The sequence below is a fragment of the Lentinula edodes genome (genome assembly GCF_021015755.1).
Source record: "Lentinula edodes strain Le(Bin) 0899 ss11 chromosome Unknown C8R40scaffold_3, whole genome shotgun sequence".
In the NCBI taxonomy this organism is placed as follows: Eukaryota; Fungi; Basidiomycota; class Agaricomycetes; order Agaricales; family Omphalotaceae; genus Lentinula; species Lentinula edodes.
The window spans coordinates 211,884-226,172 of NW_025764309.1; the positions used below are offsets into that span (position 1 = coordinate 211,884).

Consider the following 14,289-nt stretch of genomic DNA (forward strand, 5'->3'; position numbering starts at 1 on the left):
GGCAAGTTGCTTCTACTTAAGACTTGTTGTGGGCTATTTAATACCCAAACGAAGCCCACTTACAAACACTCTGACCTTACATATTCTCTCTGCTGTCGACCATGGATTCATTTCCAGATATGAGGCCGAGTAGCCCAGGGCGACATCTCCGAATGTAAGTTTCAACCTTACGACACATGCGTATGTTGAGTTTACCTTACAGCCAAGGTTACCTCGAAAAGTTGAATGGTATGTTAGTATGCATCTCTTAGTTCGAGTGACTAACCGCTTGGACTTCTCTCTTAGGTGAAATCCACACCCTCTTGGCCGACAATTCTCTCCACGCCGACATTATCAACAAGTTGAAATCTGACCTCAATGTATACCAACGAGCGTTTTCCGATGTCAATGCAGAGCTGGATCGATACAAAACCCAAATGTTAGAGACCGAGAAGCAAAAGGAAGATCTAGAAGCTCGCCTCAAGGTAATCCTACTCGTATTTCTTATTTCTTATTCATCTGCTGAAGCAATTGCTGTAGGGTCACCGTGTTGTAACTCTTATCGACGGAGATGGTGCTATCTTCTCCAAGGAATTGATCGTTCAGGGTCAGGCCGGTGGTTTGATCGCTGCTCAGAAGATTTCCGACTCCCTCATTCAGCATCTCTCAGAGAGATACGGCTCACACCAATATCAGCTTTGGGTCTACGTGTTCTTGAATAAGAAAGGTCTTGCGGAAACCCTGGGAAGATTGGGCTCACCACAATTGAAGAATAACTTCGAGGACTTCGTCACTGGATTTAATCAAGCAGCTGAACGGTTCTCGATGCTTGATGTAGGCAATGCAAAGGAAGCGGCTGATGCCAAAATTAAATGTACGTCTTGAACCATATTAATTGCAATGCCTCGGTATCAATTTCGCTGCTCGTCCAATCAGGCCATTTGGAAGATGATATCCGATTGCCTCAAACATTTAAGGTCATCTTCGCGGGTCAGCTTCCTCTCAGCTTCCTCCGTAAATTTGACTGATCCTGGGTACAATGATAGGCTGCCACGACAATGGTTATGTCACCAATCTCCGCTCCCAGATTACGGCTGGATACAAGAACAAGTTAATACTGTTAAAGAGCTATGCAGAAATGGCATCAGGAATTGCAGAAATGGACCTCCCTATTCTCACTATACCTGATCTATTCGTTGCTCAGAAGTTGTGTGTGACTGAGGTAGCGGCGTCTCGTTTCCCATCATATTCAAGCGCCACCATAGTCGGAGAAACTAAGGAAACGAACAAGCAGATCCCGGCAAACCCACAAATAGTCTTGCCTCCTACCAGCTACTCTTCTGTAACTGCGGTTCCTTACAAGAGGGATTCAACTCCCGACTTGGACTTTTCGGAGGGCAGTACCTCAGGCGAGTCAGATTACGACGACGATCTACCTCATAATGCTGTGGTCGCGGCGATGGCATCTCCAAACTCATCTTCACAGTCATTCTCGAACTCTAGGTATATCAATCCAAACATAGTTGAGTGCTTCCCCAGAGCAAAAAATTTTGCACTGATGATGTTCCCTTCTTTGTCTATCATAGCCACTCTGGAAACGTGAGTTAAACCACGAGATATACTCTATACCTATCGGATTTTTAAGTGCTTTTCCAGATAAACCACCTCCCTGCACTCTCTTCTACCTGGCTAGCTGCAAGCATGGATCGACTTGCAAATATAGCCATGACTATTATCTTGAAGCCGAACACTATGAGGTAATGCGTGAGAATGCGAAGAAGCAGCCCTGCCCCGCCGCGAACAGAGGTATGGAGGCGCTGTTTTACATATTGAATCCATTGCTGAACCTTTCTGTTTACCTTTCGAAGGCGAAGTCTGTACTTGGGGTGAAGAGTGTTGCTATGGTCACTACTGCTCGGCATTGAGTAAATGCCACTTTTTGAAGCAGGGGAGATGTAAATTCAGCGGAGGTATGTAAGGCTTTCAATCCGCAATGCTGTTATGACTTGATTCACGGTTATCTTCATTACGAATCTAGCGAATATGCACAAGACCCCAAGTCCTTGAGCATCTCAAGTCAATTGTGAAATACTGGGCTGTGAACTGTTAATGATGATGATAATGAGCTTGAAACTCCCAAATTTAAAGGATGTTTGCTCACCCATTTTTTGATTATTCGGGAAGATCCCGCGGGAAATAATAATGTTATGCTACTGGCCAGGCGGCTGTCCATGGACGGCGTCCTCGGTTCATTGATATCCTTCGTTGCAAACAAATCAAAGAAGCTTTGGTGATACTAGTCAGATCATGACAGAAACTTCCTTTTGACGTACGAGAGTACTGTTGTATTCCATTATAAGCACTGCTCTGATCGTGATTATGACTTCGTGAGATTTTGGGGGAACACACTAAAGATTTATCCTCGCTCTACTTCCATTTTGGCTCAGGGTCTTCCGCGAAGCAACTGCCCATAGCTATGCTTTTAAAAAGCGCCTAGGCTTTGGAAACCTACATTCTTTATCCCTGCTGTGAACCGTTCCCTATCATGACGACTCAGTCTATGAGTACGGTCAATCAGCAAATGTGGTTCGTCTTATTTGACTTGCATGGGTATTAGTAGCTGACACTCCGCAGGGACGAAGCACTGAAGTCTATCTTGAGTAACGAATGTCATAGAACTTTGTGACCAATGCACTGAATTGTTCGACTCTTTAGGTCTCTCTAAGGCTACCATAAAACATAATATGGAGCTGGAAGTTCGTGTCGCTGATCTTGAAATGGAACTTTTGGTATGGAAGCGCGCTCACTCTGTCGCGCTTGAGGCGTCGGAACGTGATAATGTACACATCGCCTCTCTCCATAAACAAATCACTAATCCTGACGGATCTAGAGAGGTGAGCTGTACATTTGCAGTTCTTGGCTGAAACAAGTCTTATATCTTGGATCTTAGAATGGGAACCCACTCGTCCTTTGTGTCATCAACGGACAGAAGATATTCTTCAATCAAGCACTTCTTATGCAAGGATTTATGGGTGGACAGAATGCTGCCCAATATTTAACGAAAGCTATCTCTGACTATCTCACCTCTGAGACTGTTCAGATCTTCGGTCGTGTCTCATTCTGGGTCTCGATTTACTTCAATAAAATCGAGCTTGTAAATACGCTGGTCGGTCAAGACGTATGTTCTCGAGAACAGCTGGAGGGATTTTTAGCGGTACGTTGCTTCATAATATAGCTCAATAGTGTTATACCTATACCTCCCCTTAGGGCTTTAGCGAAGCGTCTCCCCGATTCACGGCAGTAGACGTTGGGATAGGAGAAGGTGCGGCTGACCGTAAGATTAGAGGTGGGCTCGCCACATTTCTAATGCTGTTTATTGCTTCCGTACTAGTGCTCAACTATGCTTTTAGAATATATTCAAACATACACGCGTCTTCCGGAAACATTCAAGATCTTTTTGGGAGGTGTATAAACTCACGATTATTATTTCTATGCTGATCACTGATTCCGAGATTCAAGGTTGTTATGAGTCCGATGCGCGTTATTCTAGCGCGTTCGATAACATACAGTCAGAGAATCTTCTTGGAAAACTAGTCTTGCTTCGTAGCCTATTGGATGACTGTACAGACCAAACGTTCGCTATCCCGGCGCTCAACGTAGAGAAGCTTTTGGTTCAGCAGCCCCTACACCCTTCAAGGCAACAGCTTACGCCCTTGAGCATGGCTGCCTCCATGGAACCAGTTGCAGGCCCGTCACACGGCGGCCTTGTCAGTCCCCAGTCACCTGTATGCATCGGGATGCGCTATCCCGACCCTAGATATGTGAGTTCAACAGTAACGAGTTCCGTTGAATTGACCTTAATACTCCTACTCATGCCAGCCTTTGCACAAGCGCAAGTATAACTTCTCAAATTCATCTGATATAACTAACTTAGTCATCGGACAGAAACCCCACCTCCGTGCAACGAGCACTATTTAATGGCTTGCTCGAAGGGGGTAAGCATTTCTATCTCCTGGCTTTTAGATTCATATCATTCCTAAATAGTTTTTCAAGGCTGGGGCCTGCAAGTACTCCCATGACTATATGCTTACGCCCGAACAGTTGGCTATGCTAGCTGCGAATGCGAAAAAGGCACCTTGCAACTGGCTTAAGAGTGGTGGGGAGCTCGCTACTCTCCGATGTTGATCTGAGGCTCATCCGTTTTAGGATTGCGATGCCCCTATGGGGACTCGTGCTGCTGGGGGCATGTTTGTCCCAATGGAAGTCGCTGCTTCCATTTAAGCAAGGGAAAATGTTGGTTTAAAGGTGGTGAGCAGTGTACATGTTGTTCTCTTGGCGTGGTGGTTTCTAACACGAAGCAGAGGGTATGCATAACACTTAAAATGCCCTTGGCATCAAGTTGTTTCGATATGGATTGGATGTCGATGAATTTTTTTCATCAAATATCTCTCTTTTGTTGGCTGGAACATCTTGTACTGGGTTGATCAAACATTTCATTCATCGAGGCAGCTCTGGTTATATTCGCACCGCATTGTAGTGTCATTTGTGGCACATTTGTTTTTCATAATATTTTATGTACTCGGATATACCCTCCATTATCCACTTCTTATTCTATGTACAAGTACAAATGTAGCCCAGATATACGTGGTGTTTTATGTAAATTTTTGTCGAACACCACCTGCTACTAGGGGTCTCCAATGCCGTCCGGCCGTATCGTGATTACGCGCCGGAGGAATGAGTTGGCGCTGTTTTATTTAGCAACACTAGTCTTGATTCCTTCTTCCTACCATCTCTAGAAATGTCTGCTGTAGGTAATGACCTATTGGCTGTTGGATTTAGTCTTACTTCTATATCGAGCAGGATGATAATGACCACGAAGATCTGAAGCCTTCCAGCACACCTGGTAAGTCGCGTCAGTTTCTGTCACAGTTCACTGTTCAGATTACTTTTCGGAGGCTACAATCCTTCTCCTGCCAAAAGTCCATCGGAATATGCTAAACTAGATGAGAACGATGAGAGTTTGGCTCGATGGAAACGTTCTCTTGGTCTAACTGCCGCTTCGTCTGAGAATGCCTCAGGTCCTAAAGTAAGTCCCATTACTCCTTCGTTCCGGTTCCGATCTGACTGTATCTTCAGGTGACTGTTCTGGCCCTCGAACTCGTTTCAAGTACTCTACCAGCAGGCAAGACGATTTCCCTCGATCTTTCAGAGCCAACGAAGGTTGCGGCAGAGACGAAGAAGAATCCTGTCGTCATCAAAGAAGGAGTTGAATACAAGTACGTCCCACCAACATTCTCATCCGATTACCCCCTCAACGGCCTATACAGCGTGCGCATCAGGTTCAAGGTCAACCACTCCATTATATCGGTATCACATTATCATTGCGAAAATGAAGTTTTTTTCACGCTTGTTCAAATATGTAGGGCGTCCGTTACATTCAAGTTGTCAAGCGCGCCGGAGTGAAAGGTATGTTTCGAAGCCAGCCACGGATTTTGAATCTGATTTAACGCCCGACAGTCGACAAGATGGAACAGATGTTGGGATCCTATGGTCCCTCACCAAACTCTGAACCCTACGTGAAGAATTTCGATCCCGAAGAATCACCTTCTGGCATGATAGCTCGGTCAGGCACCTACAATGTGAAAAGCCGAGTTGTTGACGATGATGGGGAGGTCTATGCTGGTAAGATACGCGCAGTCTTGCTCCGAACAGGTTGTCTGATATGCGTAGACTGGGAATGGCAGTTCAAACTCGCAAAGGAGTGGTGAAGACTCCCCAGCTCGAAGAGTGCAGTCATACCTTTCGTCGAACGCATTTTATCACTTGTTTTGGAACCCAAGGATCTTCGTCAAATTTCTTTCCTATCTCCTCAGCTTTTTACTCATCAGATATGTATATACCAGTATTACTGCTCGACGGTTTCAATTTGAGTACTCAGCGCTAGTACTTAGCGCTCAATTAGCACAAGAACCTTGGCGCTAATATATTTGGCGCTAACTCCTTGACTCTAGGGTCACGCATCTCTTACTTTTTACGCCAGACCACCTTGAATTGCTACTAGGACGTCGCAGTCCGCATGCTTGCTCGACAATGTTCATTCGGTCGCGTTAGTTTACGGACGTCGTTGAGATTATCACGTTCGGGGATAGTGAACGATTTCTTCTCGCTTACTTCTGTGCGGACATCCTCAAATAAAGTTGTTTCGATTTCACCAGCCAGTTCAAGTTGGGTAGAACGCATGCCACTTAGGTTACGACCATACATGTATCTCACCAGAATTGACAAACCCATCGGGACCCTTCTATTATTCTATCCTTGCAGTAAGCTCTCATGGATGCCACTTGTGCAGAACCTAACTAGATCCCGAAGCATGGTCGATAACAATGGCAGCTTACTCCTTGCACACTCCGGTCACTACTCCATTGGTCTACACTGTTTTGTTTGGAACCGGTGCTTTGGTCATGCGCGGCGCAGGATGCACAATAAATGATATGTGGGACCAAAGGTTGGACAGGGCAGTAGGTGAGTTGCTCAATCACCGCCGTATCAAACAGATGGTGATCGCGCAGATTTCTGGTCCAAGAAAGAACGCGTGAACGACCGCTAGCTAGAGATGACATCACCCAAAGGCAGGCTCTGATATTTTTGGCTGGACAGCTCGGAATTGGCTTGGGTGTACTGCTCCAACTAAACTGGTACAGGTGAGTGCTCACCTTAACTCTCGATGATGGGACTCTAACCTTTCTCAGCATACTTTTGGGAGCATCATCATTGTCCGTTGTGACGATATATCCGCTCATGAAACGCATAACCCATTGGCCTCAAGCTGTACTTGGTCTAGCTTTCAACTGGGGTGCAATGCTGGGCTGGTCTGCGGTGGCTGGTGCTGTCGATTGGCATGTCTGTTTACCGCTTTATGCCGGCGGAGTTTGCTGGACTTTAGTTTACGATAGCATCTATGCTCATCAGGTTTGGGAAAATCATTCTTGTCATTCGTTGACGTTGAATGTGTGTCCCTTAGGATAAAAAAGACGATGTGACGGCAGGCATCCGCTCAACTGCACTTCTTTTTGGAACCCAATCTCGTTTGATTCTCAGCGGTCTTTCGGCCTCATCCATGTCACTTATCACCTTAGCGGGCTATCTCAATGACCAGACTGCTCCCTTCTTTCTCGGAGTAAGCCTAGCCGCCGCCCAACTAGCTCGTGTGCTAATCCGAACCGACTTTGATGTGCGGGAAAGTTGTTGGAGAGGGTTTGTGGGATGTGGATGGTCAGGTTTTTGGGTATGGGCAGGGGCACTGGGGGATTACGCATTTGGGTTGCTTTAGTATGACGAATTAGGACTTCATCAATTTCAAGCAATCAAAGCGGGCCTAATCAGAAGTAAATACACATGCATCGAAGTACAACAAAAACAAATGGATGCAAGTAACATTGAATGGTCATCAAGAGAGTTGGAAAAGTGTGTTTGATACAGTGGATGAACGCGGGGCAGAGGAGAATCTACTGAAACAAGCAATAGTGTCTGTACCAAAACCAAAAGCCAGAACAGTGCACGAGAATCGATGTAAATGAACATTTGATTTCAAACACCGTAGAGTGAACATGAAACATTGATGAGTTGAGTGTATTATTGCGTATTGATGTGTGGATTAACGCAATTTTACGAATTTTACGCCGAGCTGTGGTATGCAACGGGGGGAGCAATGCGGGATTTGAGGTAACCCTTGAACCCAACGACCGCAATCGTCCAACAGAGAGCAAAACAGGTGATGGCTACGGCAACATTCAAAAACATCATAACATCTATGAAAGAAGATAAGGTAAGAGAATGTCGGAGACAGGAATAATATTCTCACCATCCCGCCCTCTTCTCATGGCAGCAATAGTAAGTTCCTCCGTTGAAAATATGAATGCCAAACCCCCACAAGCAAGGAAAAAACTTCCGAGTGCTTCAGTCGGTGGTCGGGAAGGTAACATACTCCGGGGCACGCCCAACCAAAGGAAGAAATAAGTTAAGCATCTGTGGCAGAACATGAGCAAAATGTTCCATTGATGAATAATTGGACGTTTATGTACCGTAAAACCGACCAAGCAAGTAAAAGGTTTCCCCAGAGTTGGTGAATCTGTACCTGTGATGCATGTAAGCGGAGCTTGCAAGATAGAATAATCCAGTCATCATACTTGGAACAGATAAGTCTGAGCATGAGCCGCCATTGCAGCTCCTGTTACACCAACAACTAAAGCCGGGAATGGATTGAAGCTTGCAATGTATGTAGGAGGTTCGGCCACAGCTTCCTGGTCCCGTTGAGAAGGGTTCAAGGCAGAAATAGTAGATGAGGCAAGCCATTGACGGACGGTCTTGGATTCGATTGCCATTCCGAGTAAACCAGCGAACCAGAACATTACCTAGTTGAATCATAAGCATTTCCTTCAGACAGGTTAGGAATTGGACCCTTACTGCAATGCCGATATGCTGGATTTGCTTGGTGGTAAATGGGTCACCTGGACGTGCACCCCATCGCTCCATCCAGGTATTCGTGATCCCATAGATGAAAATGACCTGATCAAAAGATATTAATAGAAGAATTGTTCGGGAAAAAGAAACCTACATACCAACGATTCGACAAACTCTGCGCTAGGATAACCAGCGGCAGGTGCCCGGTTCCAAGCCCAGCCCAGCTCCTACATGATGTGTCACTGTCAGAAGATATATAGACGAAATGTATGGAGTTCACGAACCGCGAAGGCGCCAAGATAACGAGCAAATGATACGAGCCCATAGCACCAGAATATTGCACCTTTGATGATATGTGCCAGACAGCCGTTAAGATAGTTTTCTCTGCAACCACCTAACGTGACCTGTGAGAAACCTTTATTGCAAAGAAGAAATGATGACCGACCTGTGTAGACCACAATGCCACTCAAAACCTGCATCAAGCCACCAAAGACCAGCACACGTTCTAAAGTAGCAAAAAAGCCGGTGCCGATTCGCCTTGACAATGGAACTTTCTTCGCGGGACGTCGATTACTGCTTGATTCTTCTTCGAAGTGAGAGCGACCGAACAGCGTAGTTTCGGATGCAGCTGACTGTGAATAATCGCGGTGATGACGCCTAACATCGTTAGCCCACTGAGCAGTAGGTCCGTCATCCGCTAAAGCATTATCATCGTAATGAACATGTTTGTGTGGCGGAGGCGAAGTAGGGGAGACCATCTCCATTGTCACGTCCATTTCTTCGGGCTCCTCGCTAACGAGCCCAGCGTATTCTGCTCCTCCGAACGACGAAGAGATTCCTTTGTCTAGTACGACCGATGACCAGAAACTTCGGAAGTCAAATTTTTGACCGTTTCTGAAAAACAGATACACCCGTCGAAAGATATTGAGAAAGTCGATGGTGGTCAAAATTAGGGCAAATAAAATCCAAGTGTAACCTTGTTTCCCGTGTACTTGTCCTTCGTACATATTGGGCGTGAGTTTTCTATACGCCGTTGAGAATGCTAATCCCACTACTATCAGTCCGTAGAAAGCAATCACGACCATCTTGTGCCAGGCATGATTCACCGAACGCATTGCAATACCTGGAATTATGTTGGCACTGAGCCACCTTCGACATCCAATGGTACTCACCAGCCGGTAACATAACAAACCATGCAAGGGCCATTGCCGTCGCATGAAGAAACATGAGTCCGGGATGTCTTTCCGAGGCGTGCTCTGAATCATCAAAATCTATGGTGTAATAGGATTCGGGAATTGGTTGATGATGCAGAGTCAACTCCGTTTCGTTCAGTTCTAGGAGGGGGGACCATGACTCATGTGATGGTTACCATCTCGCCTGGATAGTGAGGGCGCAGACAGGACAGCGTCGTCGGCAATAGCGGAAACAACAAGGGCGGACAAAACGCCTAGGGCGTAACGTGAAAGACGCATGGCTTGTTGGGGGCGTAGGGCGTAGGCGAAACAATCACAATCATGACTGTCCGTTTTTATTCAAGCCTGAATTGACTGGAAGATGTTGTTTACAAAGGAGATGATTTCGGATCCGATTGTCAATTTCTTACTCAGCAGATCAACGTAAACTCATTGCAGACGTTTATTTTCTTCGAATTCGGGTTCCATTCCGGTCGGTCCTCTGCATCCAGATCCAAAATTTTATCGTTTGATTGATGCTTCGATATAATCGTTGTAGCAAGGCAGTAGGTCTAGGAGGTCCTGGAATGTGCTGGATAGAATTCCATTGGTACATATGTATTACAAAGCCGACGACGAAGCGGATGTCCAAGCGTCACTATCATTCCGAATTCGACCTTCTTACTATCTTCTCTGAATTTGATTTCTGACGCAATTTCTTAAACAGACGTATACTTGGAGAAATATTCCCCCCCTTGGTTTCTGGACAATGGTACTACCTGGTACTACATATGATTGGTAGACCAACCAAAAAGTGGAATCTGCCGGAATTATGCATACATGATACACGCGTAATCCAGGGCTTGGCGTACATTACAATGACATTTTCGTCGATGTTCTCAGATGTTCTACATATGTTGTGTCTGCATTCGTTGAATGAAATCCTGCGCTATCCTGCGCATTCTGCGCGATGCGCAGCCTATATACAACGCTCAGTAGATATGCATCTACTCGGGAATCATCCATCAGCAAGCCTTGTATGCGTTGATCAAGCAGATTGTTGGATGAATAAGGCCGGAAAAGGTCGGAAAATAGGTTCTATGTTAGTGACTAAGCAACTATATAGGTGGTGGCAGAACCAGACGAAGCCAGACGAACGCGATAGGTTCTTGGCTGATTTTGCCGTCTCATTTTTTCCCTCCAAATCGCCGTATATTGCCGCGCTCTTATCATCAATGTATCTAAAACCTCGTCGCTTGGACTGCAAAGTCAAAGAAGAGAACATTGAATGTTCAACGATCAACGATCACGTCCGACCTTAACTCGGGTCAGCTCGGGTCCCGTTCCCGTCGTACGAATCGTGATACAAGTATGTAGCGGAAGCGTTGGACATCTCCGAACCTTCAAGTACATACATACTCCTCTCATCAACCGCCAGTGCCCAACCCCTCCCTATGGTACCGCCAACAATACACACCGGGGGTGATAATCCTTGGACTGATTTCGTTTTCGTGTTGAGGTAAAGTAAGAGGCATCCCAAGAAATTTTGCAACTAATCATATTCCGAGTTACCACCTCGGGTTTCAAATAATGTACTGTACATTTCAGCATGTTCAGAAGATTGATATTCCCCAACACGACTGCCAGCAGCAGGGAGGAAATTAGGGCAAAATGATGCAAACGTTTTTTCGACACGAGTTCGTTTGGCACTCTGATTCAAATGGTCATCTGGGTGACCCTACAGGATATGCTGCAAATTAAAGAAAAGATCGGAAAACAAGGTGGCGCAGGGATAACGATCAGGAAAGAGAACAAGGGTATAATACTACTGGCGGCCTCAAACCGCAGATTCAGTAGCAGCAGTAGGATCAGGAGACATCGCGGGCACCGGCACCCTGGAGCTATTTGTCGCCAGGATAGGTTGAATAAAGGCAGGCTGAGCAGGAGGAATGTAGCCAGCCATGACAGGGGCCCCGCTCATATTGTAGTTGTAAGATGGACCATGAGAACGGGAATTATCGTAGGCGGGATTCGGTGACCGAGGTGCGTAAGCGGGATACTCGCGTTCATACTGATGAGCTGCCTGCGGAGCCATGCCTGGCGCGCTATAGTATCCGCCAGCAATCGCGGATCCGTTAGAATGAGGCGGTCCTAATCCATTGCTTGAACTCCCGGCCGAGCTGTAACTTGCGCGAATCTTCTCATTTACATCTCGATCTGTATGGCCAGTGTAGCCGTGTGTAGTAGTGGGTTCGTAAGACAACGCTTCATTGAGCATCCTCTTCCTCTGGGAGCGGCGAAGCGCGAACGTAGTCACTAGGCAGAGAATAACAATACCAACAATTCCGCACAAGGCGAATACAAAGCCCTCGAGTGGCTTGTTGTTCAAGAATCCGTTAGTGCTGCTGACAGGACTTTGACTAGGACTCGGAGAAGCTGACGGTGTCACAAATGCAGTGATCGTTTCTCTGACACCGTCTGATGTCGAGGTGTAGATAGAAGCCGACGAGGAAAGAATGTCAGTAGAAGATGACGACGTCGTTGTGGGACTACTCGAAGATGCAACGGAAGACGAAGTAGAGCGAGACGTAATCGTCGAAGATGTTGGTGTTATTGTTGAGGAGGTGGATGTTATTGTTGATGATGATGAAAAAGTACTAAATGGTGGGTCAGCCGCGAAACGATTTTCCATACGGACACCTACGGAGTACTTGAAACGGACGTAGAGGAAGAAGTAGCTGAAGTGGAGGTCGGACTACATTATGGGAACACGTTGGAAAACTCGTAAAGAAAGGTAGGTGATTAAGGGCCTACTCACGTAGTAATAGTAGGGAGAACTGCACTAGTGATTTCTCCCAAACCAGAAGTTACCCCTGCACCCACCCCACTCACTGCAGAGTTGATTCCGCTTCCTAGGCCGGAACTGGACAAGCGGATGAGCACATTCCAGAGTGGCCGACGCGACGCACTTACACGACACTTCCCACACCCCCGAGAACTACAGCGCTTTAATGAGAACAGATATCTCGTCGAAATAGAAGATCCTCACCACTACCGAGGACCTGCCTCTGCATGATGTAGACATTTGGTCCATCCATTCTGAAGACGGAGACAAATGAAATGAAAGAGGTAAAGAATGTGAAGTTGCTTGCTGCTAGATGATATGTAGAAGTCGATCGACAGATTGCCTCAGCTCGTGTCAAGCAACTACTTTCTCGTTAAATGAGTGCTTGTTGGATGTAGAGGCAAAGATGGGGAATGAAAAGAGAATATCGGGCTTGATAAACTTCAGCGCTGAGCATTGTTCTCACTCCATTATCCTTGAAAGTGTGGAGTGTTGGCATCGCGATTGTTTTAGCGATCATGTTGAGGAGCCATCACGGGATGGAGCAGGATGGAGCCAGATGAAAGAAATAACGCCGGAGCTCTCGCATAGACATCTGGCAAGTACCCCGCGATACCGACACAAATGAGATTTGTTTCATCAGTGTACGAACAGATGTGAGTCTAAGGGGATTATGGAATTTGGACAAGATAGAAAATACTTAGAACTTAAGAACTGCTTACTTCGCCAGTGGGTCAACGGCCCGGAATATATAACAACGGCAAAACCGTTTTTTGTACCCTGTTGAAAGCGAGGAACTGAGCCTCAGGATTGATTTAATAGAATGGGAGGTAAGGGGAAGAGAAAGTAGATATATCCATACACACCATGCGTGACCATGGACAGGACTGAGGCTAAGAAAGCGAGTACTTGAGTCCGGTTCTGAGGCTCAAATGTATCACGTCGTTTTGTGAGTGGTATGGAAGTTCGAGTTGCTTTCGGCAATGCGAAAGGTCGATATTCTCGAGTTATTGTCATTGTTTTGTATAACTGCTATCTTGGGTACAATGTAAGCACCACTGAGGGGATCAGAAAGAAGGCGAAGAAAGGATATAGTCACTGGAATGCGGACAGGCGAAAAGATACATACTGAAAGGAGGTCCGATATATGGTAGAAGGATTTAACTGAACCTTTGTGCGAGCGGATTTCCGCAACGTTTGAATGACTATCTGGTAAGGAATTCATGAGGTTTATTGTTCAAATTTGACAGCAAACTCAGAACGAGGCAAAGTATCGTGGTGATCGTGTCTTTGCGAGGATATCTTTGTGCATTCCTCGTACGGAATCCCAGCCGTGGAAGGAACTTTGAGCGGACAGGTGTTCATAGAATCAAAGGGTCCACGCGCATGCACGTTCTTCGAAACGAAGCAGAGCGATAAACCTGGCGAATCCAGTGCAGCCTAAGGTTTTCATGAAATATTCCGTACGGGACCTCTACGGACATCCGATGTAATAGCTACTAGTCGAAGAACTTGACGGCGATCCTGATTCCTTTGGGGCTCGTATTTGACAGCGAATTTCGAACAAGGTAAGAGTATGTGGTGTTATCGGGATCCTGTTGAATCCAGAGGTCAGGAATCTGCGATTCCATATATTGTCCCATGAGAAGACATGCGATGGAAAAATACTGATGTTAAAAAGGAATTAGATCATGAAGCATGATGCATGAAGGGTCAGGGAGTTTTTGGCTGTATCGATCACTAGGTTTACAGGTGAGGTCGATGGTGAGAGGGAGTCAGGAAGACGGTCCGAGATACATGGGAGCGACGGTTTTTGAAAGGCGTAATGCTATA

General features: G+C 46.1%; 7 protein-coding genes across 7 annotated transcripts; 5 read left to right on the forward strand and 2 right to left on the reverse strand.

Moving 5' to 3' along the window:
• Window positions 1-278: 278 nt before the first annotated feature.
• On the forward strand, window positions 279-1,582 carry C8R40DRAFT_1034650 (uncharacterized protein; the record flags this gene model as incomplete). The annotated part of the gene is made up of 3 exons (XM_046223443.1): window positions 279-476; window positions 520-853; window positions 1,026-1,582. Coding segments are annotated over 3 exons (1,089 nt in total), but the record flags the coding sequence as incomplete, so codon positions are not given.
• A 734-nt stretch (window positions 1,583-2,316) lies between these two features.
• On the forward strand, window positions 2,317-4,648 carry C8R40DRAFT_433446 (uncharacterized protein). Its single transcript, XM_046235055.1, has 12 exons — window positions 2,317-2,565; window positions 2,614-2,639; window positions 2,695-2,873; window positions 2,930-3,193; window positions 3,247-3,325; window positions 3,390-3,443; window positions 3,499-3,800; window positions 3,859-3,871; window positions 3,925-3,974; window positions 4,024-4,135; window positions 4,186-4,284; window positions 4,341-4,648. Exons 1-12 carry the CDS (start codon window positions 2,525-2,527, stop codon window positions 4,358-4,360), a joined length of 1,239 nt encoding a protein of 412 aa, XP_046090687.1. The 5' UTR covers window positions 2,317-2,524; the 3' UTR covers window positions 4,361-4,648.
• A 197-nt stretch (window positions 4,649-4,845) lies between these two features.
• Window positions 4,846-5,747, forward strand: C8R40DRAFT_1034700 (immunoglobulin E-set; the record flags this gene model as incomplete). Its single annotated transcript, XM_046223448.1, has 6 exons — window positions 4,846-4,882; window positions 4,935-5,065; window positions 5,116-5,255; window positions 5,307-5,346; window positions 5,403-5,445; window positions 5,497-5,747. Coding segments are annotated over 6 exons (642 nt in total), but the record flags the coding sequence as incomplete, so codon positions are not given.
• Window positions 5,748-6,055: 308 nt separating this feature from the next.
• On the forward strand, window positions 6,056-7,309 carry C8R40DRAFT_1034678 (4-hydroxybenzoate polyprenyl transferase; the record flags this gene model as incomplete). The annotated part of the gene is made up of 5 exons (XM_046223445.1): window positions 6,056-6,299; window positions 6,349-6,501; window positions 6,563-6,680; window positions 6,729-6,948; window positions 7,001-7,309. 5 exons carry the CDS (start codon window positions 6,056-6,058, stop codon window positions 7,307-7,309), a joined length of 1,044 nt encoding a protein of 347 aa, XP_046090689.1.
• C8R40DRAFT_1200683 (uncharacterized protein) lies at window positions 7,161-9,911 on the reverse strand (the record flags this gene model as incomplete). Its single annotated transcript, XM_046233116.1, has 10 exons — window positions 7,161-7,787; window positions 7,841-8,004; window positions 8,061-8,113; window positions 8,166-8,390; window positions 8,443-8,544; window positions 8,598-8,666; window positions 8,724-8,833; window positions 8,885-9,562; window positions 9,612-9,773; window positions 9,809-9,911. The coding sequence occupies 10 exons, from the start codon at window positions 9,909-9,911 to the stop codon at window positions 7,654-7,656; spliced, it is 1,800 nt and encodes a 599-aa protein (XP_046090690.1). The 3' UTR covers window positions 7,161-7,653.
• A 104-nt stretch (window positions 9,912-10,015) lies between these two features.
• On the forward strand, window positions 10,016-10,998 carry C8R40DRAFT_434338 (uncharacterized protein). The gene is made up of 2 exons (XM_046235056.1): window positions 10,016-10,265; window positions 10,339-10,998. Exons 1-2 carry the CDS (start codon window positions 10,228-10,230, stop codon window positions 10,931-10,933), a joined length of 633 nt encoding a protein of 210 aa, XP_046090691.1. The 5' UTR covers window positions 10,016-10,227; the 3' UTR covers window positions 10,934-10,998.
• Window positions 10,999-11,448: 450 nt separating this feature from the next.
• Window positions 11,449-12,709, reverse strand: C8R40DRAFT_1165855 (uncharacterized protein; the record flags this gene model as incomplete). The annotated part of the gene is made up of 5 exons (XM_046230753.1): window positions 11,449-12,268; window positions 12,316-12,366; window positions 12,430-12,534; window positions 12,585-12,609; window positions 12,661-12,709. 5 exons carry the CDS (start codon window positions 12,707-12,709, stop codon window positions 11,449-11,451), a joined length of 1,050 nt encoding a protein of 349 aa, XP_046090692.1.
• Window positions 12,710-14,289: the final 1,580 nt, after the last annotated feature.